The sequence below is a fragment of the Pelecanus crispus genome, chromosome Z, assembly GCF_030463565.1.
Source record: "Pelecanus crispus isolate bPelCri1 chromosome Z, bPelCri1.pri, whole genome shotgun sequence".
Lineage (NCBI taxonomy): Eukaryota > Metazoa > Chordata > Aves > Pelecaniformes > Pelecanidae > Pelecanus > Pelecanus crispus.
The window spans coordinates 833,834-856,689 of NC_134676.1; the positions used below are offsets into that span (position 1 = coordinate 833,834).

General features: G+C 45.6%; 1 protein-coding gene across 1 annotated transcript; it reads left to right on the plus strand.

The window, feature by feature from the left end:
• The first annotated feature begins 3,409 nt into the window (after positions 1 to 3,409).
• On the plus strand, positions 3,410 to 20,312 carry FECH (ferrochelatase). The gene is made up of 11 exons (XM_075726460.1): positions 3,410 to 3,465; positions 6,271 to 6,376; positions 7,606 to 7,725; positions 8,108 to 8,256; positions 14,423 to 14,557; positions 15,101 to 15,207; positions 15,980 to 16,078; positions 16,539 to 16,646; positions 17,632 to 17,796; positions 18,221 to 18,280; positions 18,738 to 20,312. Exons 1-11 carry the CDS (start codon positions 3,420 to 3,422, stop codon positions 18,870 to 18,872), a joined length of 1,230 nt encoding a protein of 409 aa, XP_075582575.1. The 5' UTR covers positions 3,410 to 3,419; the 3' UTR covers positions 18,873 to 20,312.
• The last annotated feature ends 2,544 nt before the right edge of the window (positions 20,313 to 22,856 follow it).

Consider the following 22,856-nt stretch of genomic DNA (forward strand, 5'->3'; position numbering starts at 1 on the left):
TACTAGACAGCTTACTAACGGTGAGCTACAGGAAAAATCACACCAGTCCAAAAGCTGAACGTGCTACTGAGTAGTAATGCCACCCCTTGGGGTTTTGTTTGTGGGGGGCTTCTTTGTTAGTGGGTTTTTTTGCGGGGAGGGGAGCTCAAGAGGCATCTGTAATTCAGAATATTTAGGCATTTATGAGCATATAGGGACTTTTTATAAAAAAAAATTGCCTTCAAGTGCCTTAAGTGATGGGAAGGGAGGAGAAGGGTTGGGAAAAGACAACTACTAGAAAAACATCACTTGTTGGCAGTCAGTTTTCTGTCCTTACAACGGGCAGGGCTGAGCTGCTTTGTAAAGGTTAAAAGCCTCTGTATCAGGGGAGCTACTAGAGGAAGGTCTGAGGACTTAAGAGGTGCTCGTGGAAGAGGCAGATCAGATAAGGAGCTTAAAAGGTGACTGGGATGACAGATGCTGTCGAGTGGAACGGAGACTGCTGTGCAGTTCCGTAATCTGCTCGTGGAGCAGAGGTGGTGCTGGGCAAACCACCTGCGCCGGAAAGATCCCGGAATTAAGCAAAAGCCTGTGCAAAGCTACCGGTGGAGTAATAAGGAGAAATTCCTTAGGTAGCCACTGAAACCTAGTCGACAGGAATGCAGTAGGGTTGAAATGCTGCTTCAAAACAAACTTTCGCTGTCTTAAATAGGATTGGCGTAGTTCCCGATTTATCACCGAGGCTCAATTCAGGTTTTTGATCATTAAGAAAAAAAAATTACTTTTAGAGATTGAAAAATGATAAGTGTAGCTTGGTTTTATTTCTGTGTCCTCTCAGTTGTGGTTTTGTATGTTGTCTTATTTTTTTTTAATTGTGTTCTTACAAAATTTGCTGAGTTTGATTATGTCTCCAGTGATTTAAAACTGATGATGATCCTGGGTGTTCCTGGCAGCTCTCCAGAAGGCTAGTTTCCAGGCTGTCTGTCAGTAAAGCTCTTTGATTGTAAGTTCTTAATCAGGGCTGATTTAATCACGTTTGCTGCTTCACGTGTTCTTTGGGCTAGCAGTGTTCCCAGGTCCTTTGCATCCAAGCTTGATGTTTCTGTTCTCCGTAATAACACAAGTACTTTGTACGTGTGGGCAATACTGGCCAGATGCTGGGGGAAGTGAAGGAGCTTGTTGGTCTTGCCGGCTGCTAGGGCTATGGGGACTGGAGGGAGCGGCGGTTTCCTCCGGGCTCCATCGCGAATTCCTGCGCAGCTTACATCCCTTGCAAATCATGATCGTTAATAACTGTTCTTGGAAAGGCACTGCAGCTGCTTGGAATACAAGAGCACTTGGTTTTATTTTTATTAGAAAGGTAAACAAATTTGCAAAAGAGAAAAAAAAAAGTGCAATCAGAACTTGGACTTCTCCTCATCCTCACTTTCATTTTCCCTCAAGGTATCTCCACACAGCGGGATTGGGAACTGGATTGGTAATTGGTAAACTGGAGTGCCAGCACTGGCTCCAAGGCACTGGAGCTGGCAGCTTTGGGATCACTATTGTGTAGCCTTGTTTAGACTACATCTCCTTACACGTATTATTTTCTATTTATCTATGTTGAAACTCATCTGGCCGCCCTTTGTAAGGACCTTTTGAAGTTCCTTGCAAGTGGTGTGGCATTAACAACCCCAGAGAGCCCAGCATCCCTCCCAAATGTGGTGTTTCTCCTCTTTGCTCCCTTCCCCACTGAGCAGCCGGGACCAAAACAGCCCTCGCTTGTTGGAGGGGCGAGAAGTGCGGTGGTGCTGGGCCTTGGGTGGCGAGAGCTGGGTCTGCCTTTGGACAACAGATTGCTGGAGAGCCTGCCGACCGGGAAATGAGCCCATCCCATGGCGGGTTTTGGTTTCTCTGCTACTCTGTCCAGGCAGCTGAGCTGCCCAAACCCCCGTTGTTGGGCGACGAGCTGCCAGCCGCCTGTCCCCCAGCTCCAAGAGAAGCAGAGGTTTACGGACAGCTCAGGATTTTATCAACCCCAGGGACTTGCACTTGCTAGCTGCCTTTGAATCCCGGCATCTGCAAACTGCACTGGGCTCTTGACCATGAGAGAGAAGCACAACTTGCACCGTAACGCTACGCAGAGGTGCTGCTGGGCATAAATCCAGGTCTGCGGGTATCTGCCTCCAGCCGAGAAACGCTGTTCCTCCCAGCACGCGAAGGAAATCTCCTCATAAATGATGCACGCCGTAAACACAGCGCCTGTCCCTGCGCGCGAGGTGCAGCCCTATTGCGAAGTTTTCCCGCTGTGCCCTGGCAGAGGCAGAATTTCAGCTTTGAGAAGCCTGTTCTTTCCACCCGTGCTACCGACGGGGCCCTTTTTCAGACAGGGTGATCTCCAGCCCCAAAGAATCATCGAATCGTTTAGGTTGGAAAAGATCTGTAAGATCATCCAGTCCAACCATTAACCTACACTGCCAAGTCCACCCTAAACCAATTAAGGGAAGAGTCATAATTTCATGTTTCCTGGCTTGGTGGCTGGATTATTTTTTAATTAAACTAGGAATCATTAATCTAAGACCATCAGTCCAACCATCAACCCACCACCCCCATGCCCACTAAACCATGGCCCCAAGTGCCACCTCTGCCCATTTTTTGAACCCCTCCAGGGCTGGTGAAAGCTTCAGGACTGTCCACGGAGAGAGGACTAACATGGCTGACAGGGCATGGGAGGAGTGGAGAATGGCTAGAGGCAAAATAAAGGGTTGGATGGTGGAAGAGGCCGTGGGTTGATGTCCCGGGGCAGAGGCGGGCTGGGATCACGCCAGGGAGCGGGAAAGGAGGGACGAGGATTTTTGTAGGCGAGGATCTTGGCTTAACCGCAAAGGCTGACCAAGATCTGAGGTAGCGTGTGAGCTTCTCCGCTGGGAAAGACCCCCAAGATTTAAAAAAAGAAATATTTTAAACTCTTTTTATAAGAGGGTCTGCAGCTTCTTCAGAGCCTGTGCAAACCTGAGATGTCCAAGGACGTATTTAGCACACGTTTGCAGAGACAGCCTTCAAAACGAGCATGACAGCAAGCCCTCAAAAGCGCTATTTTATTTAGCACGCGTGTTTGCAGAGAAATCCTTCAAAACGTGGCCCACGAGGGATGCCGCTATGAGTTTAGCGTCAAAAAAAAAAAAAAAAAATTAAGAAAATCGGGGTCTTTTTGTGGTGAGCAGGGGGTGCTCGGCCGCTCGCTCCTGAGCCCTCGGTCCTCTGGTAACAGTCTGGTGTGGGCTGTGGAGGGCGGTCGGGGGGAGCGGCCCTGAGGGACTCCCGGGTCCACCCCGGCTCCGCCACCGACCCCCGGCACCGCCTCCGCTGCCGTACGGCAGCGGAGGCGGTGCCGGGGGGCGGTGGCGGCCGGCGGGGCGACGGCGGGGCCGTCTGAGGGAATGCAGGCGGCCGCCGCCAAGATGGCCGCCGCTGGCGCTGGCGCCGCCGGGCGGGCGGCGAGTCACCGTGAGTCCGCGGGCAGCGGCGGGAACGGGGCGGGAGGGCCGAGGGCTGGGGCTGGCGGGGGGGGGGGGAAGCTGCGAGCCCGGCGGCCTTGGGCTGGCGAGGGCGGGAGGGCAGCGGCCGCCGCGTTACACAACGCCGGCGAGGTGCCTTTGCGTAACGCTGCCGGCAGAGCCGGGGCCTCGGCTCCTCAGGCAGGCAGCGGGGCTGCCTCTGCCCGCGGGTCGCCGCGCTGCGGTGATTAAGCCGGACTTTCTGCAAGGTCTCTTTCCGGGTGGAGCCGGGCAGGCTAATGATGATTTTTCCTCTAAACGCACCGAGGGCAGCGTTTCGCCTGAGAGAAATCCGTCGTTTGCTGCCATCGGGCTCTGTTTTACACTGTCTGGTGTCGTGTCCCCCCCCCCACCCCCCCTCCACGCCCCAGGAGTTTAATTTTAAATGAGGCACTTCCCTTTCTAAACCGTGTTTGTGTAACGGGCATCTTTGTTTAACACTTCACAGGTTGCGTTTTCATAGTAAGGCCAGGTGCGGTGAGGAGGTTGTGCCCGGTTTTGGGCCCCTCAGCACAAGAAGGACATTGGGGTGCTGGAGCGTGTCCAGAGAAGGGCAGCGGAGCTGGGGCAGGGTCTGGAGCACAGGGCTGGTGGGGAGCGGCTGAGGGAGCTGGGGGTGTTCAGCCTGGAGAAGAGGAGGCTGAGGGGAGACCTCATCGCTCTCTGCAGCTCCTGGCAGGAGGGGGCAGGGAGGGGGTGTTGGGCTGTGCTCCCATGTAGTTAGCGATAGGACGAGAGGAAATGGGCTCAAGCTGCGCCAGGGGAGGTTTAGGTTGGAAATTAGGAAAAATTTCTTCACGGAAAGGGTGGTCAAGCATTGGACCAGGCTGCCCAGAGAGGTGGGGGAGTCCCCATCCCTGGAAGTGTTCAAAAAACGGGCAGAGGTGGCACCTGGGGACATGGTTCAGTCTGGTCTACCCTTGATTGGTTTAGTGTGGACTTGGTAGTGTAGGTTAATGGTTGGACTGGACGATCTTAAAGGTCTTTTACAACCTAAATGATTCTATGATTCTGTGATTCTATTAAGCACAGCTGCAAGCCCATTTCACAGCTCTCCCCATGCTACTGATGTGTAATTAGTCACGCTGCTAATAACGTGTCCTATCTACGCAGGCGTATGTGTTGCAGTCTTTACAATACGCAGTCAGTTTTCTGCACTCCTTCAGCGGGAGCTCTTTTCCTTACTCCTTGTAAATATAGCACATTACCCAGTTACTGCCGTCACGGCAGAGTCGCTTCACGTACGTACTGAGGGGCACCTGAGGCCAGCGGAAGCACAGACACGCACCGGGGACCGGCTTTGTTAGGCCTTGGCTCCGGAGGCTAGTACGATAATGCCATTTCCAAAACTTACAAAACACTTCTAGCCACGTTTCGTCAAGCTTGAACCAGCATCGTCGCGCATCCTGTGCGCCCCGTGTCGCATGCTGTATGGTGCAGATAGAAATGTGCCCAGACCTCACCTTAAGTAAAACAAATGCTTTCCAGTATTTATTTACAGTGCAGAAGGATCAATACAGCCATTGAAACTTCTCTTTTTCTTGTTCTGTATGATTAACGTACAGTGTCAGTGATTCAAAAAGTAAGAACTGGAAGAAGAATATAAATATTTTAAAAGAGACTTTCAGGCATCAGCAATGCTTGAAGTTCTTTAGTTTGCAGCCTTTTATGTCACTGCAGACGCAGGCATCCACAGCTACACGCTCTTAATCCTGAGTCAGAAGCTGGATTTGCAAGGTGTTTTTCACTGTCATTGATTTCAGCAGGTTTTGAGGTCATTCAGCATCTGTTCAGGATGTTATTAGGGACGTGTGAACCGTAAGATGCTCTTCTCGGCAGGTGGGGCGGCCGCCGAGCGGGTCTGTGCTATTGGGGCTCAATTGCTGCTGGAACTCCTGCGGTCTGACCAGGGAAGTGTCGCACCAAACGATTGCTGGAGAGCCGGGGATGCCAAATTTAACATTTTTTTTTCATCTTGGGCAATTCACGCTATTGTTGCACTAAAAAATATCATGTAATGACTATGAACTCCTGAGGAAAACAAAGCGTGCTTTTGAAAAAGCAGGCTGTAACCAGCATGTGGGAAGACTTTACTTCTGAAGTATCCTGGTTTTTGGCTGATGCTGAAATCCAGGAATAATAGAAGTCGCCTAGCTGGGTAGGGAGAAAGAAGGCTGCCCACGTCCCTGGGTAAATGGATTCTGAAATTGCTGCTCAGGGTATCTGACACAGGGTCAAACTAAGGAGCTCTGTGCTTATGGCTCGCAGGTGCTGCCCTATGATGCTGAAGTTTGCTGGGGGCCCTAAATTAAGAAATGTCAAACCTACGTTGTAGAGGTGGCGTAGAAATACTTTGCTTGTCTAGAGTTAGCCCAGGTATGTCTGCACCATGAGGAGTTAATGTAGCTTGGCGTGCTTACTTCCTTACTGTGTCAGCCCTGCGTAGTTTCTCTTGTGTTGTCACCAGTTATTTTGGACTTGTGCTTGGAGCTTAAAGATCAGTGAGGCTGTTGTTTGCTTTTTGGGTTACTGCCTGGTATCTGAAATGCTGTTAGTATACAGAGTGTTTACAGAAAGGCAGAAGCTTGCAATTTCATGACTTTGATTCCAGGACCTGGAGCTTAAGGGCGAAAACGCCAAGCAGCGTAGTACTGCCAAGTGTGTTTATGTAGCTGTTGAGGGATTAGTGCCTATCTGGTGAAGAGGCCCCTCAGCCCAGTGCAAAGTTATCAATGTGCTGTTATCTTTCTTCCAGTTGTAAAAAGCAGCAGTCATCTGAGGGTCCCGGTACGATGGAGAGGTCAGGCAACTGCAGCCGCCGTGACAGAAAGCACCAAACCTCAAATTCAGCCAAAAGGGCGGTAAGTTTGCAAGGAGGTCTGGGTGGGTGTGACCTGCTGTCATGCCCTCTGTCTCTCTCTGATATGATATGCTGCCTTACTTGCATAGCAAAGCTGGTTATGTAGTAAAACGTGGCAGTCACAGGGCTTGATCTGGGGGTTTTTTTTGTGTGTGTAATTGCTTTTATCTGGCTGGCTGCATTCACTGAGCCTCTTGTTTTCACAATTCTGTGGGGCAAGGATTGCCTGCCTTGTTCTCTGCAGAAGGTAGTGAGGCAGTGGCCCACGGTAAGGCCTGAGGCACTGCAGAAGCAATAGAACAAACAGTAAGATATTATTATTATTATTATCTGAGGTTCTGGTTCCTGCTTCCTGGGTTTTATTCAGCAACATCCTGATAGACGCTCCAGAAGGAAGGGAATGGAAACTGAGGTCCCAGCCCATCGGGGCAGGCCTAGGCTCCTCTCAGTGCCCCTTTGTAAGACTTTGGCTTTAAGAAGAGGAGGGCAGAGCTCCCTGTGCAACCTCGGCTCCATCCGCTCAGGAGGCGAGAGATCCTGGTCACTGGGCTCCCTTGGCAGGGGAAACGATGGGGAAATCCACCTCTTGGCTGAGAGTTGTGACCAGCAGCCGTTTGTGTAAAAGCTGATACCGCCATCTGCTCCGCTCTGCTGTGCTGGGCGGGACGTTATCCTTAGAACAGTGTGCTGGGCCTGCACCTGGATAGAAAACCTATTGTCGGGGAAAAAAAAAAAACAACAGCCAAGCAAAACCAACCCTGCAATTACTTTATGTGTAGAATGGCTCTTTGCTGCTTTCACTGCTTTGGGAGATGAGATGTGTCTCCACAGTAATGAAGACAAAGACTTGTGTGGGTAGTTCATCTGTTTTCTGTGGAAGCTGCCGCTTGGTTTGGTTGGAATCTACAGCTGGCATTCAGCTGAGATAGTTCCTTAGACCCTGCTTTATGACCTCCCTTACTGCCTTCAGCTGCGAGATAATTTACTCAGTGTATTTCCAGTTAAACTCTTGTGTTGCAAAGTGATTGCTTTTTTACAAAAACTAAAGACCAAGTCAATGTTCTCTGGCTATTCGTGCTTGTAATTCGTATTTTTACGTAAGCAGGATGAGGTTCTAAATAGGATGCTGCTTTTGCAAAAGGCAAATGCAGGAGGATAAGCTGATTGTTTTGTAATAATAATAAAAAAGCGGTAGGTCACTAGGATTTGAAATATCTCTTGCTTCCCCAGGAAACCTAAAACAGGAATCTTGATGTTAAACATGGGAGGTCCAGAACGGCTGGATGATGTGCATGATTTCTTACTTCGTCTCTTCCTGGACAGAGATCTAATGACGCTTCCAGTTCAAAAGTGAGAAACGCTGTCAACTCCTGTGTTACAGTCAGTGTTGGGTATTGCTGTCTTAGCTGTAGGCTCGGACGTTTAACTTCTGGGTATGTCAGCATTTCTTAAGACTGTTTCATCTTGGGATCAGTCAGTGTAAGAAAAGGTGTTACAATTCTCTGGAAATAGGCATGCCAAAATAATTCTCTTCTAATTGCAAATGATGTTTTCCTGTCACCTAGTAAGTTTGAGAAGGGTGACGGAATATAACATTAAATGAGCCATGCAGTGCTGGTTTGCTGTAATTTGGGCAGATTGCCACGGAAAACTCACTGCAGCAGAGGGATTTGGGGAAAGGGGTGGTGATTTGGGTTATGACATTAATACATGTACCTTTTGAATGCTTTAGTACATTGGCACCATTCATTGCCAAACGCCGCACACCGAAAATCCAGGAGCAGTACAGCAAGATCGGAGGTGGATCACCAATCAAGAAGTGGACGGCGGTGCAGGGAGAAGGCATGGTGAAACTGCTGGACAGCATGTCTCCTCGCACCGGTACTTCTTTACTCTACTGTGCTTGTTAAAAGTCCCTTTTGCTTCATGTGTTGAAAGTATATGCTTGTAAAGCAGCTTTTACTTCTCCTTTTTTATTGTGAGTGTGAACAGTGTTCTCAGTCCTGCTAGGAAATCATGACAAAGATATTGCAGAAGTTCTTACTCATTAAAAACTAAGCATATGCAAAAGCATGGGGTTCCCACACGTGCAAATACATTTTTGTGCTGTGGTCACTTCTGTGGCTGCACTGGGGAATGGCTTTGATTTTGGAGAGTACTGTTGGCACTCATTCAGCCTGCAGGAGCACAGCATAGCACCAAAAGCCAACAACCCAGTGTCTACCCACCTTCTCAGGCTGGGTCCAGTATGTGCTGTGGTCCAGCTGCCACCTCTCTCTGTGCCCAAGGTAACTAGCTTAAAAGCTGCCCTGGGTAAGTCCACCCTTAGATGCTTTTGGCATGTTTCATCTCGCATGACTTCAGCCATCAGGAAGGTGGGCATCTGGCCTAAACTGGGGGCCTCTGCTCCCTCTTTCGTCACGAGAGAGTAGGGCTTGGAGAGAAAGTGATTCAGTTCATCCTGAGGTCATCCTAAGGATGGGAGGAAGTCCAGGTGCCTGTGATAGACAAAGTACCTTATTTTCAGATGGCTAAAGCTAGGTGACAGGAGTCTCCGATGGTGTGCACGACTGCAAGGTGTCATACCTTGCCCTGTAAGCCCTGCTTGAGCTTGAAGAAGTCTGCACGGAAGATGAGTGGTGGTTGAGCCGTAGAATGATAAGAAAGGGGAATGTATTTCATGTGAACAACTGAGGCAGGCATGGGAGCGGCATGTTGAGAGTGGCATACTCACTAGCATAAATGAAGTGGAGATTTGTGACCATTGGCAGTGGCAGTACAATCTCGTGTAATTCTCTTTTCTTTTATGAAGAGGTAGAGTGGGAGAGTGACGCTCCTCTTAGGCAGCGCATGTGTGTGCGCACACAGAGTAAAAAACCGCCTGTCGGTCGAGGGTTTCCTGGTTGTTCGTGTTCTGCACGCTGGTGCTATTGAGTTTCACAGCGGGGGGGATCTCCTGCTGTAAAGCGCACGGCCACCTTCTCGTGGCTGCTCCTCGTAGCTAACTGCGGGACGGTGCCGCTTGGCTGCCGCACACGAGCAGCAGCCAGCAGTTAGGGCTCAGAGGACGGTGCGGCGTTCCCTGCTCCTCCTGCTTCCTCCAAGTGCCCTTCCCTGGTCAGGGCTATCTCCGCCAGGGTGCTGTGCAGGGACTGTCTGATATAGAACAGCTCTGAGGCCAGAACTTCACGCTGTAAAGCCTTTTGTATTTGCCAACCTGAGCCTAAAGAATACCTATTCTGGGAGGGCGTTGGGAGTCTGACTGTTCTCCAGAGCCGCAGGTGTCTTTCGTTCCTCTGAAATGTCCCTCTGAAATTATTGCTTGGATGTATCCAGAGCTTTTGAAACTTTGTCTGAATCTGTAACTATTAATAACGGATAAAACAACTAACACCAGTTAGGCCTGATTTCAGGTTGGAAGAAAACACAAGGTTTCGTAGCTGAACATTGCAGGGCTTGGTTGAGTGATAGCCAGGAGCCCCACCCGAGGACACGAGCAGGAGATAAGGCCTGACCGTTTGCCTTGAGTGGAAGTAGATACTGTCTTTGCCAGTTCTTCCTTGATAATAAGAAAACTTGAAAGGTGAATACAACCTCCCTCCCCTCTCTCCAGATCACAGAATCTCTCTGAACCTTGCTTCCTCACAGCAAGGAGCTGTGAAGTGTATGGATTACCCCGGGCCAAGCAACCTGGTACCACTGGTGTGATGGGAAATGGGTGCAGACGCTTCTGTGAATGTCCTTCTAGTAAGGGCTTCAGCTAACACATGTACCGTGCAATTGCCATGGGCTAGGTGCGCAAACACAGACAACTGTGGTGGTTTGCATAATGTTAATTTGCTGTCGTTCAACCATGTTCAATTTCTCTCCTAAAACCTCCAGCCAAATTGATGCATGAGTCATTTTTCACCCAGGTTAAATGCATTCATGGTGGAATTTGCACCAGTTTAGCTAAACTGCTTTCAAATTGGTTGTTAGTTGAATTTGACTTCAGCTTGTATTGTTGCTCACTTAGCAGCTATGATGAACTAGAAGTCTGTTTCTCCCCTGCCGCTTGCTGAAAGTGGTAGATCATTTGCTTACAGTACCTTTTATGCTACAGTTTCTTGCTATGTGACATTAAAACCATGGCGTTAATAAACCTGAGTGGCAGCACGAGAAATTAAACTTGTAGCAGCTCAAGGGTGATGGCCATCTTCTGTGTCTTGCGTCTCATGGGACAGACAAAAAAAGACGGTGGATCACCGCAGCTTTGACAAAAGCCAGGAAACAGTAACGTGATGCTTGGTCTGTCTGAAATGACCTTTGTTCCAATGAGGTATTTCTCTGCATTATGCTTTTTGTTCTCGAAGCGCAGACTACCTTTGTGAGTAGAAGGAATTAACGAGATCACTAAGCTGCCTGCTGAATTCCGCACCGATGTGTTAGCTACAGATAACTCTTCTCATCCTGCCACTCCAATAGGAACACTAAACATTTTTAATACAAAAACTGCTGGAGTAAGAGAAGCCGAAGAGGAGAGCTCTCCATTCTCTTCAGCTCAGCAGCTTTACAATGCGTGGTGCTGCAAGCCGCCTTCTCCCTTCAGTTTCCATGACCTTTGCTGATGTGGTGCTGGTGTGTCAGGGAATCCCCCTCCATGTTTGACAATACAAGTTATTTGATTCCTAGCTATTTTGTAATTCTTTGTGGAACCTGCTTCAGACTTGGGTAGAAAAGGGCTAGAGGTGGAAGATTGGTAAATGGCTCTGGAAGGTGAAAAATAACTCTTGGAAGGCTAGAACCAAATTTATTTCATTCATTCAGCATGTAACATGTCACCGATACCTTAATTCCGGTGATGTTTGATCCTTTTTCCCACAGATGCTACTCTCTAGCTTAATGCCAGCTGTGGGCCCTGCAGGTATAGTCAAAGCCTGAAGCCAAAACCGCACGGGGCTGCGGCATCGAAGGCGGTAGTGTTTTTAGCAGCAGTAGCCCCTGAAGGGTCAGGCTTGCAACAGGTTCTGAAGATAAAGCTTAGAAAGCTTATCTGCTTTTCTCAGCGTACCACTCCCGCTTGCTTTTGTGTGGTGATCACTTTTTGTGAAGTCACGCCTGCCTCTGGGCAGTCCTTACACCTGATAAGGCGTTAAGACACCTCCTTTTTTACCTAACAGTAGCTGCAGTTTTAGAAATTGAACATGCTGACCCTTGCTAACAATTGAATTGAGTGCTAGCCATTCCCTTAAGCATTTCCAGTAACCTTGCAGCGATACTGAGTACCGTGTTGCTTCAGAATAGCTTGAAACAGTTGGATGTGCTTCCAGACTGAGCTACTCTCACAGTGTATTGTGTGCTCACAGGTAGCACTTTCGGAGCGCTGAGCCTTGTGAATGAGTAAATCGCGAGACGTGGTGGTAAGACTTCAAACACAGGGCAAAGAAAAAATACTTTGCATACTCATTTTACCTTGACCTGGACTTCTGGGGCGTAGAGTTCGTAGTTGCTGTGTATTTGCAGTTGGTGAAGAGCTCATGTTAGACAGTATCAAAACCCACCTGTGAAATTCTCTCCTGTGTAAATCAATCTACTGATTTACTGACTTGTAGTATACATTTGACATGTTACACTTTGGCAATGGGACTAATATAAAGTAGTAAATAAAGAGCCTCACCCATGTCATCTGGGAATAATATTATTTTAAAATTAAGCTTTATTGTTACAGGCAGTTGTCTGAAAATGAACAGGAGTTCTTCCTTCTGAATGAGTGGGGTTGGGTAGGCTCAGTAGTCTATAAGAATAAATCACACAAACATGGTGATAGGAAAATCCATTTCTATTGTTGGGTTTGTTGTTTTTTTTAGTTAGTGCTGGCATCAAATAGGTTTATGTCTTGCAATGGTAATTATATTTTAAGAAGGCACATCTTGCTTTTTTATTGTTTTTAATTATAACGTTTCTTAGTATTTCTTACAAGCTGTGTTTTAGCTGAGATTCCCTTGTCAGCAGAACGAAAGCTCTCAGGGTGAGGGAGCCACATTATTTCTTTAGATTGGCAGCTCTTCGTGGAAGGAGATGTCACTCTATTTCCAGTAGTTCTGACTCTAACTGTAACAACAAAACGAGTATGTATACAGACATGAAAATCTCTCCTTTGCTGCCTGTGATCCAGGACAAAACATAATACTGCGAGAGTATTGCAAAAAGTTTCCAAGTTGGCCATGTTTTTTCCCAGTATGTCCTTTCCCAGGTTAAACTCCTACTGTCTTTGCTCTGGTTAGTCAGACTTTTGTTTTTAATGCCATTTTAAAATGTTAATGAGGTTACTGGCTCCCGGGGCTCCTGAAGTTGGGTCATTATTTGCTACTGCTCCCAGCTGGGAGCTCTCTTGCCTCCTGCAGAGAGCTAGGGCTGACTGAACCTGTTTTCTGAATCCTGTATAAATGTATGGAGTGTAGACCAACACGGGACATCTGCTTCCTTCGGAAACCTGTTAAATGTTATTTCAGAGCTAGTGACCTGGAAACCCTGAAAAAGAAACTTTGCTTTTGTTCTCCTAAGAACCACTGTCCTCTACTTAAAAAAAAAAAAAACCAAAGCCAAAATCAAACCCAAAACAAAACAATAAACGGGCCTTCCCCCCGCCCTCAACCAAACCAACTCCACAAACCTTGAAGCCAACACCCAAAAGATTAGAGGTGAAAACCAGAAAAACCTAAAATGTTGTCCTTGGAGCAAATAATATTGCCTCCAAAATAAAGTGTTTAAAGGCATGAAGATTTCTATGAAAAACACCCAGAAATCAGAATGAAAGAATGTGTATCCCTTACTCAGTACCACCGATGGTCTGCCCCAAGCAACGGTCCCGGTCCCTGGGGGTTTAGGGGCAAAGGGAGCAGACTTACAGGGTGGGGGAGGCATCTTCTCTCACAAGGGTGGTGACCAGAGCAGTTCCATCAAACGATGGCTCCACCTGCTCTTGTTTTTAGCTTTGTTTTTTAATGTGGTTAACTGGAGGCAAGGAATTGGAAAGAAGTGAAATAGAATTACATCTGCATTAAACGATGAAGGGAAAGGTAGAGTAGGTGAGGGAAATGCAAGGGAGCCAGGTCTTTGCTGAAGCTGAAGTAGGAATCAGAGGGCAAGGAGGGGAGGGCACGTGGAGCAAACGGTCGGTGCCTGGGAATTCTGCCTGATCGTCCCTGCAGTACTGGGACTGAGGGCCTGATCCAGCAAAGACACGAGTCCTTCATGCAGTGAAGGCATCCTGTTTTGATGACTTCTCTGTTGGCACCTGGAGCGTGAAAGGGATAAAATTGATTTTCTTGAAAAGCCTTATGGACAGCTGATGTCTATAAGGTGCAGGGCCTTTTCCTGTTTGAAGCTGATCCCTGTAGAGCAGAATATCTCAGTGCTGGCACACACAGTTGTAGCCCAATTGTATTTGAAAATTTAGGTAAACAAAATTTCATGGAATGTGCAAACTGCTTAAGCAGTGTGTTTCTTTTTGTATGGCAGAATGAAGAAAGCCTTGTCTTTCCCAAGGTTTTGGCATTTTAATTACGTTGGTGTATTTCAGACATCTGACTTCTGACTTCAAAAGCGAGTTGAGCTGTGCTGTTAGGAAGCCCATAGCGCGTCTGTAACTGTGGTCTGTGTTAGGGCATGGTAGTGTTCATTTAGCATCTCGTAGTGACGCTTCTTTACCAATACATCCTTTAAATCAGAACTTGCCCAGTGAAACATCAGAGCTCTGTGCAGTCTGGAAACCATGCCTCTGCTAGACTAAGTAAGAGCAGAAGAGTGATGCTTCCTGCAGAAGCAAACAATAGCATAAATCACTTTTAAATTCTAATGACAGCCAAGTGAGTTACTAGAAAAATACTTGGCCAAAGAAAGATGTGTTTGTATGACAGTGGGTTAGAAAAGTATACAGAAAATTATCAACAAGTTTATTTCAACGTGTATAGTCTGTCTGGTTGTGTACTTGGTACTTATTAATGATGTGTTATTGAGAGTTTTTGGGTTTTTTCTGCAATTTCTTTTCCTGTGCTTTGGCTGGCAGCACCCCACAAATACTACATTGGCTTCCGGTACGTCCATCCTCTGACAGAAGAAGCAATTGAAGAGATGGAGAAAGACGGCATCGAAAGGGCTATTGCCTTCACGCAGTACCCACAGTACAGTTGCTCTACCACAGGTGAGCGTCTCTGCATCAGCAGCGCACAGACAGAGGCGAATGTCGACACGTGTCTGTGAGCCTTGGAGCGTGCGGAGTGTCAGCGCAAGCTGTCCTGTCTTCCTCAAAGCGCCCCTTCCTCTTGGCTTCGTTGCCAACTCGAGGTCCTCTGTATTTACTATAATTCCAAATTTTAGGTAGAAACTTCTTAACTCAGGATAGCTTTATGTTACCTTTGTTATTGTGAGATAACATAAACTGAAGGCTCGGGAACACGACTGAGTAAGCTTTCTTCATGGAAACTAGGGCAATAACTGTTCTTCAGTTAAAGAATGGTTTAGCAAATTGTTCTTGGCTGCTACGTTGTATGAACTTTGAATAATTGGTATGTTGTATGAACTTCGATATAATTGTTCCCATTTGAGGCTCTCAGTTCTGATTTACGGTTGCATTTTAAATATGTAGCATTTTAAAATATTATAATACCTTGCTACAAAACTCTGTTCATCTGACAAGTTGCTAATGCCTTGGCTGAACTTGTGTTCTTAATTCTCTGCATTTCAGGAAGCAGTTTAAATGCCATTTATCACTACTATAATAAAAAAGGGGAGAAGCCGAAGATGAAGTGGAGTGTAATTGACCGATGGCCCACACATCCCCTTCTTATTCAGGTATGGATTTGTATGAGAGCCTTTGAAATTAGCAGTCAGAATGAGAGGTGTGAACTGAGCAGGTCTGCTACCTTATCCAGCTGGCTCTCCCTGGGGTTTTCTTAGACTGGTTGATGTAGGAGAAACTTGGTATCTTTGTGTTGCCAGCTGACTTTAAAACAACAAAGAACTAAGCAAATACAGATGTTTATTGAGTTCCCTTTTTAGAAACATTTGCTACCAGTAAAAACACAGTGTAATGTTAAGCAACAGAAACATTCTGAGGAAACACTTCACTTAGATCAAGTCTTAGCTTCTAATAAAGCTTACAAGACTTTTAGCTGTAGAATGTATTAAAAGAAGATGAACCTATTTGCTGATTTAGGCTGTGTTTATGTATTTTCTTTAAAAAAAACCAAACAAACTTGAGAAGACTAAAAGGAATGCTTCAATTTGAGGGTACATTGTGGTTAGGGTAATGAAATGTGTCTTGTCTACTATGTATGAAATTACAGGAGAAGGATGGTTATTTCATGCCGAACGTTTTGGCATGGTAATGTGTGAAAGTGACCACCATGCACATCTTGTTTAAAAAGTGTAGTCATATTATCCTAGCAGTGTTGGCTGGAAGGGACCTCTAGAGGTCATTGGTCCAAATTCCTGCTCAGAGCAGGTCTATGGTCAACACACATACAGATCACGCCGGTTTGTCAGATTCTCATCCGGCAGCAAAGAGGGAATTCTAGGCACACTGGCTGTGATTCAGGTCTTTGCTATTTTTTTTTCTGAACAGTGCTTCACCGATCACATACAGAAGGAACTGAACCTGTTTCCACCTGACAAAAGGAAAGATGTCGTCATCCTCTTCTCAGCTCACTCGCTGCCCATGTCTGTGAGTTACGTCAGGGGGACATTTGGTTATTTTCTCATCTCTAGAAAGCAGTAATAATACTTTCCCTGAAGGAATGAAAGTAAAAACTTTGCAAGGTTGCAATAAATGACTTGATCCTCTGTCAGCAACCAGCAGCTGCAGTGAAATGGTTCTCAGATCATTTTTCAAAAATGCAGTGCTGTTACCAAAATGTAACCATATCTATATAGGATGATAGAATAATTTATCTTTTATTGTGAGAAGGAGGACGAGTAGATGTTCTGGGAAAGCAGCTTCATAATCGGTTTTGCTGGGGAAGAATGCAGTTTTTCTTCCCTGTTTCGGATGAGCCAGGCACTTGATACGGCTGTCCCGGGCACAGCCACATCATGCGCAGCGTGCTCACCTTTCCCAGTCTTTAGGTGGGCTTTGCCCAAACGTGTTCACTGGAAGAAAAAGGTCTGGTGTTTTTGTGTCGAAGGTAGTGAACCGTGGTGATCCGTATCCTCAAGAAGTGGGAGCTACTGTCCAGGGAGTCATGGAGAAGCTGAACTACTCCAACCCTTACAGGCTTGTGTGGCAGTCCAAGGTATGTGCTCAGGGAAGCTGTAAAGCCACCGGCAGCTGTAAGGCTCTTCAGGTGATGGAATTTATGGTATTCCAGCTTAAGAAGGTCATAACCTCTGCCTTTTTCCCATTTTCAGCAAGTATTTCCTAGAATGGAATCCCTATCTTTTACGCAAATTCAGTCTTTCCAGATACTCTATCCACAGTTGCTTGCCTTTTTTTGTATATGGCATCATTTTAAAGTAGATTTTTGATATGTCTGTTAGAAAACCTATGATCTCATAACATCTAGTTTGGCATTTGTCCTTCTCTGTCAGAAGGAAGGATTGAGCACTCGCTTGATTTTGAGGCATTGCTTTTTGAGGATCTCTGAGCAATTTTTCTGAAGTCATCACTGAGATATAGACATTCTTAATAATAATATGAGCCTAATCCAAACAGGCTTCCTTATTCTTCACAAAGACTGCTTGCATTACTTTGTACTTATTATTACTGCTGCAAGTAGCAAGGAATGTAAGTTTTACCAGAATTATGTAGTACAAGTAACCTTATGTCTCAAGGGCATTACACCTATCATGCCATTGTTGTCTTGTTCTTAAAGTTGCATATTATGGTACATCAGCACCGAGTACTTCATGGGTAGTAAGGGGGTAAGGACAGTTTGCTACGGAATGGTAACTTCCTTAAAAGGCAGGCAAACCCTGTGCAGTAGTGGTCAGGGTTTTATTGAACTGAAACCAGTGCACCTTTATTTAAATTTTCATTTATTTTAATGAGAGTCTCATTTAGGCCAGCCCAGGTTCTGATTCTTTGGGATTGAAATGTCTTCATAAAAAATTAAATGGAGAGAGTGAGAGATGCTATCAAAAGCAGGGAGAGACAAATAACTGGCTCCATCTAAAATATAATCTGGTCTGTGTTGTCCTGCTTAAGAGAACGTGGGTGGTGTTTGTAAGAATGATTTGATGATTTCTTTTTTCTTTATCTCCCTCCCCCTTTTCTTACAGGTCGGACCAGTGCCTTGGCTTGGTCCACAGACAGATGAGGCCATTAAAGGACTGTGCCAAAGAGGAAAAAAGAACATCTTGTTGGTCCCAATAGCGTTTACAAGCGACCACATTGAAACGCTTCATGAGCTGGATATTGAGTATGCCCAAGTTTTAGCGAATGAGGTGAATGTTTTATGGTTTTTATAACTGTTTGGATAGTGGTGCTCTGAAACTACTTTTCCTGTTTTGCTTTGTAACTGCTTCTTGCAATATGATTTGGGGCATATTTTATTTTTCTGTAAATTGAAAATTAACCTGAAATGGCTTAACTCAAATTAATTTTTAGCAACACAAAACAGGTGGGAATTTGTCTTTCTAGATTTAACTCTTTAAGCCACTACTATCTTTACTAAAAAGAATCATCGATTTTTGGCAGCAAAGTGAAATTTTGCATCGTAGTTATTTTTGCTGTATTGAAAAGCATGGTACTGCATTTAATTCCATCATTTTGGAGCAACTTCTCAATGAAGTAGAAAGGAAGATTTTGAAGGCTAACTAGTGAAGGATCTAGCAGACTTAACTTTTTTTCTCCTTATTTTTGATTCAGTGTGGAGTTGAAAATATCAGAAGAGCAGAGTCTCTTAATGGAAATCCCCTGTTCTTCAAGGTACTTCTTTGTTGCAATAGTTATAAAAGTTTGCAGTTGTGTGTTTCCTACTGGATTATGGATGTCTTCTTGTAGTTTTAAAGTATTTTGAGTTTAAGAGCAAAAATGGAAACCCCTGTACTTAACCTGTATACCAGAAAGTGTTTTCTTTTACCACAGATGGTGTTCTTTCTTTTTTTTAAAAAAAAAGTTCAGAAGTTTGGTTTGACGAAAAAGAAAGAGTTTTGTATTCATTTGTAGTAATCTTTTAATAAAATATTTCTCTTGAGATATTATGACAATGCAGTTTTAAAGCAGGATTTTCCCCTGAAGTAAAGGAGGGTGGTGCTTAAAAAGTGTAGTCTGATGGATACACAATTCGGCAATCTCATTGGTCAGTGTAACACATGTTAAAGCATTTTTTTGTTTTATGCAGATAGGTTTGCTCACTTCTGATTTTTAATTAACTGTCTTTCAGGCTCTGGCAGACTTGGTCTGTTCACATATCCAGTCGAATGAAGTCTGCTCTAGGCAGTTAACCCTCTGCTGCCCGCTCTGTGCAAATCCCGTCTGCAGGGAGACAAAAGCCTTCTTCGCTAACCAACAGCTGTGATGGGCGGTCTGGGAGAGCACCGCTGGATCGTACAGGGAAATTGCCCTGGTGAAGCAGTGCAAAGGAAAGAAACCGTTTGACCAAACTCTCCGCTGTTACATACTTACAGGCTGGCAGTCTGTGATGTTAACCTCATGTAACAGTGAGAACTTGACTTTTTTGTTTTATTTTCTCTTATGTTTTCTTTGTTTGAGAAGAGTTTGTAGAAAGTAGGGAAATAAGGGCGTTTATCCTGTGAGATGTGAAAAGATCTCATTTCATCTGATCCTGATTGGACTTGGCATGAGCCCATAAGTACGCACTGAAAAAATCTTTTTTTACAAATTAGCTTATATTTCCTATGCAGGGATTTATTTATATGCAGTTTTGTCATGAGTGCATTAGTTCCGGCTTTCCAGGTCAAGCATACAATTATTTGTTTCATTTATGCTTCAGGTACAGTATAACCAGCATAGTCACCGATTGTCTCTTCTGAGAGTGATTTTTCAGATGGGTTTGAAGATCAAGTGACTTCTAATGCTTTTTAAATAACGTTTATTTTTTAGAACATAAAGATAAGGCTTTGTTTTGTTTTGGTTTTTATTCTCCTGCTAGAAACTTCCGCTGAAAGCTTAGCTGGGATAGTAGAATGCATAAGGTTTGTTTACATTTTCTAGAAAAACCACTCTCGTTATCTGCAGGAAAGCCTCTGCATTTGAAGAGCATAGAATGAAAGGAATAAGCCTGCTTGGGTGATGCTGAAGAACATGCTCAATTCAAACAAACTGTGCATGTTTCAAATCTAGCAGCTGTCAGCAGCACGGATGGAAACATGTTGGTTTATCTTTTAAGCAAAATGGCTTTTTAAAATTATTATGAAAAAGGGCTTTCTCTGTTTGGTTAAGTAAATTTAGGAAGTCAGGCTTGCTCTCCAGAAGGTTTATAGATCTGCTCTGTGCTTTCTACCGTGCCACAGTGCTGTGGGTTTTGTGGGATACCTATGGAGTTCCATAGGTACAATTGATCTAGCTTAATTGATGATGTTATTTAAAACTGAGATGAGAAGTTAGGAGTAATTTACACTGCAGGTGCCCGAGAGCAGGCTGCCCCGCAGACTGACAGCTGTGGGTTTATGCATACCTTTTGTCAAAAGCCAAATTTTGCCTGTCAGATTTTTGGCGCAGATGGTGGGCCGGGAGTATGCACTCGTAACCCAGCTAAACTTCTTGCTTGTTTCGGCCGGCGTTCAGGTGCATCAGGACTGCTGAATCCACTCCTAAGTAGTGGTAGTTTTGCAGAGTGAAAAACTTTTTTAGGGCAGTATTCCCTCACTGTCAGCACTGGGACTGGTGTCCAGGTTAGTCTTGGGATAGGAGGTGGCTTTTCTGAACGGCTGGTCACCGCACAGCACGCCCGAGCTCGGCACTCGAAGTAGTTCAGGGCAGAAGCACCGCAGCACCTCAGTCAGCGGTCCTCTCGCACAGGGACCTCTCCTCCTGGGTGGGGCAGAGGAGGAGCGAAGCTGTGACTGTGTTCTGTGGGACCGAGCCATACGTGTATTAGTCTAGCCGTCACCTTCATGGGTATAAATGTTTACTTTATGTAATTAGCACTGAAGTGCCAGTACTTTGGCAATGCAGGTCGTTTTCTGTAAATTGATGATTCAGCTAATCGTGATGTTTGAGAAGCAGATGCCACGCTGCTCAGACAGTTTTATTTGCTTACGTAATTACAAGGCATGAACAATTTGAACCTCTGATCTTTCAAGGATAGGGCTGTTTAAAAAGAAAATAGGCCTCTTGGTATAACAGAGGTTTATCTTCTTCTGTTTTATGTTGAAAGAAGTAAACACGGGATACTAAAGAAATGAATGGATGCTGTGTTGATCAGCCAGTGGGCCAGGTAGTGCCGCGGAGCGATGTAAATCCTAGCGTACAGCCTCGCCAGGGCCTGTGGCCTAATGCATCGTGAGAGTTGATTGACGTGTCTCCACTGCCATACTGCAGCTTCCAAGGGTGATTATGGTGAGACAGACGTAAATTCCTTCAGTGCCAGAACCTCCTACATAACTGCTGTCCCTCATTGCTTTAGCAGAAAGAAGTCTTCCTTGACCCTTCATACCTGTGCCTGTTTCAGTGGCAGGGAGCCAGAAGCTGGGGCTTCTCTTCTCCCTTTCTTGCTCCGTTCTTGGTCTCTGCTCGCTGCCTTGGCAGGAAAAAGGAATGCAAAGCTGATTCCTGCCCTTGCTCAGGTGGAGTAGGTAGGGTTATCACATGTGTATGGAAGGGTAAATTTTCCATGGAAAAGCTTTGAATCAATGTCAAAAGAATAAAAATGTCTGCAGTATGTCTGGGAAGGGAATGCTGGCCTTATGTCTCCTGTTGGACAAAGAACTTTTTCCGTTCCCATTTCTCTGCTTGATGCTTATGGGTCAGAGGAAAACAATCTGTTCTGTAAAATCTTCCTACTTACACCTCTTTCCTACCAGCTGAAGGGTATAGTGACCTTCAAGTCCAGGTTGTGACCAGCACATCTAGAAGTGTGGCTGAAGCTGGAAAGTGAAGGTTAACTCCAATATGAACATTGCGATACTATAAATATAGATCGGCTCTTTATTTCCATGCTGGAGAGAGCATTGAAAATATTAGCTGGCACTAATTATGAGGCATTACGTTTGTCCCCAGTAATAAAAGGTATTTAAAATTCACTTTTTAGTATGCTAACCACAAGTGAGATAATTACTAAGCCTATTGCTGCTATTAGATCGTAATGTAGAAATCACTTAATTTTCTAGCTTTTAGCAGATGGATCTCGTCTCATGGAGTTGGTGGGGTTCTTCATTTTGCTGAACAGATCATGTAATATCACTCTGTCCTGCTATTTAACACATCATTGTCTCTTAGTGCAGCATCAAAAGCCTGTTGAAAAACTACCTGAGCAAGTTAGCTAGCAGCTCTGCTTAATATTTTTAATAGAAATCAAGGTAACAGTGAGACTAGTAACAGTGGGAATTTTGCTGCCATTGAAATCTTGTGATCCTGGGTTTTCTGTTGGCGAGTGTTTCTGACTATGCTAACTAACAGTGGAATTCATCTCACCTTACTTTAGATGCTTCCGATCTACATGTCGACAGCTGAGCTGGTCTCCTAGGTACTGTTATGTTCAAAAGATTGTATTAATACCCGCTTCTGAGAAATTATTCATCTCTGGAAGCAGATGTCCGCAACGGGTTGGATGAGTTTCACTCCGTTGCTGCCTCTGACCGTGAAGGGAGCGCGGTGCACTAACTCAGAGGTAGTTAGCCACGTTGCACATGTCTAACACGAGGAGAGATGAATCCCATCCATTCATGTGCCTTCTTCTTCAGCACTCTGCCAGTCATGTGTAGCCGCTGCATTTGGGAGATTGCAGTCTTAATCCTACAGTTATGCATTCAGTTTGCCCTTCTGGCAGACTTTAAACATTTGGTGCTACTAGCTCAGGACGCAGTCTCGTCAGATCCTGAGCACTTTCTGCTCTGCTTGAATTGATTTGAGCGTATGGAAGTGTCAGCATCTGGGAGACTCTAGTCCTCAGACAAGAATCTAGGTTGATTTTTTTCCTTAGTTACGCTTCTTTTGCAGTACTTTATGTCATTTGCAAGTATTTTATCGTTTACGAACGCCCTGACATAAAGCAACCAGTTGGAAGTGAGCTTAACTGATGTGTTGAGGCAGCGCTGTATCCCAAGATTTCGCTGGTGAGAGCCGAGTCCTTGGGCTGGAATTGAGCGGTGGGGGGGCTTCGGGGCCGGGGCGGTGTCGCTGTCCCCTTGCCCAGGCTGCTCGGTGCGGCTCCGGCTGACGCTGGCGGTGCCCTTTGCAGTGCGGGCTGACAAAGCGCTGCACTGCCGAGACGGCGCCTGCAAGTAGGAGTGAGAGCCGGGGAGCGAAATCCTCACACCAGCACTCCCAGCGCTCGGGAGCTCTGGCCTGAGGATATCGATTGAAAAATAGAGGCGTTCAG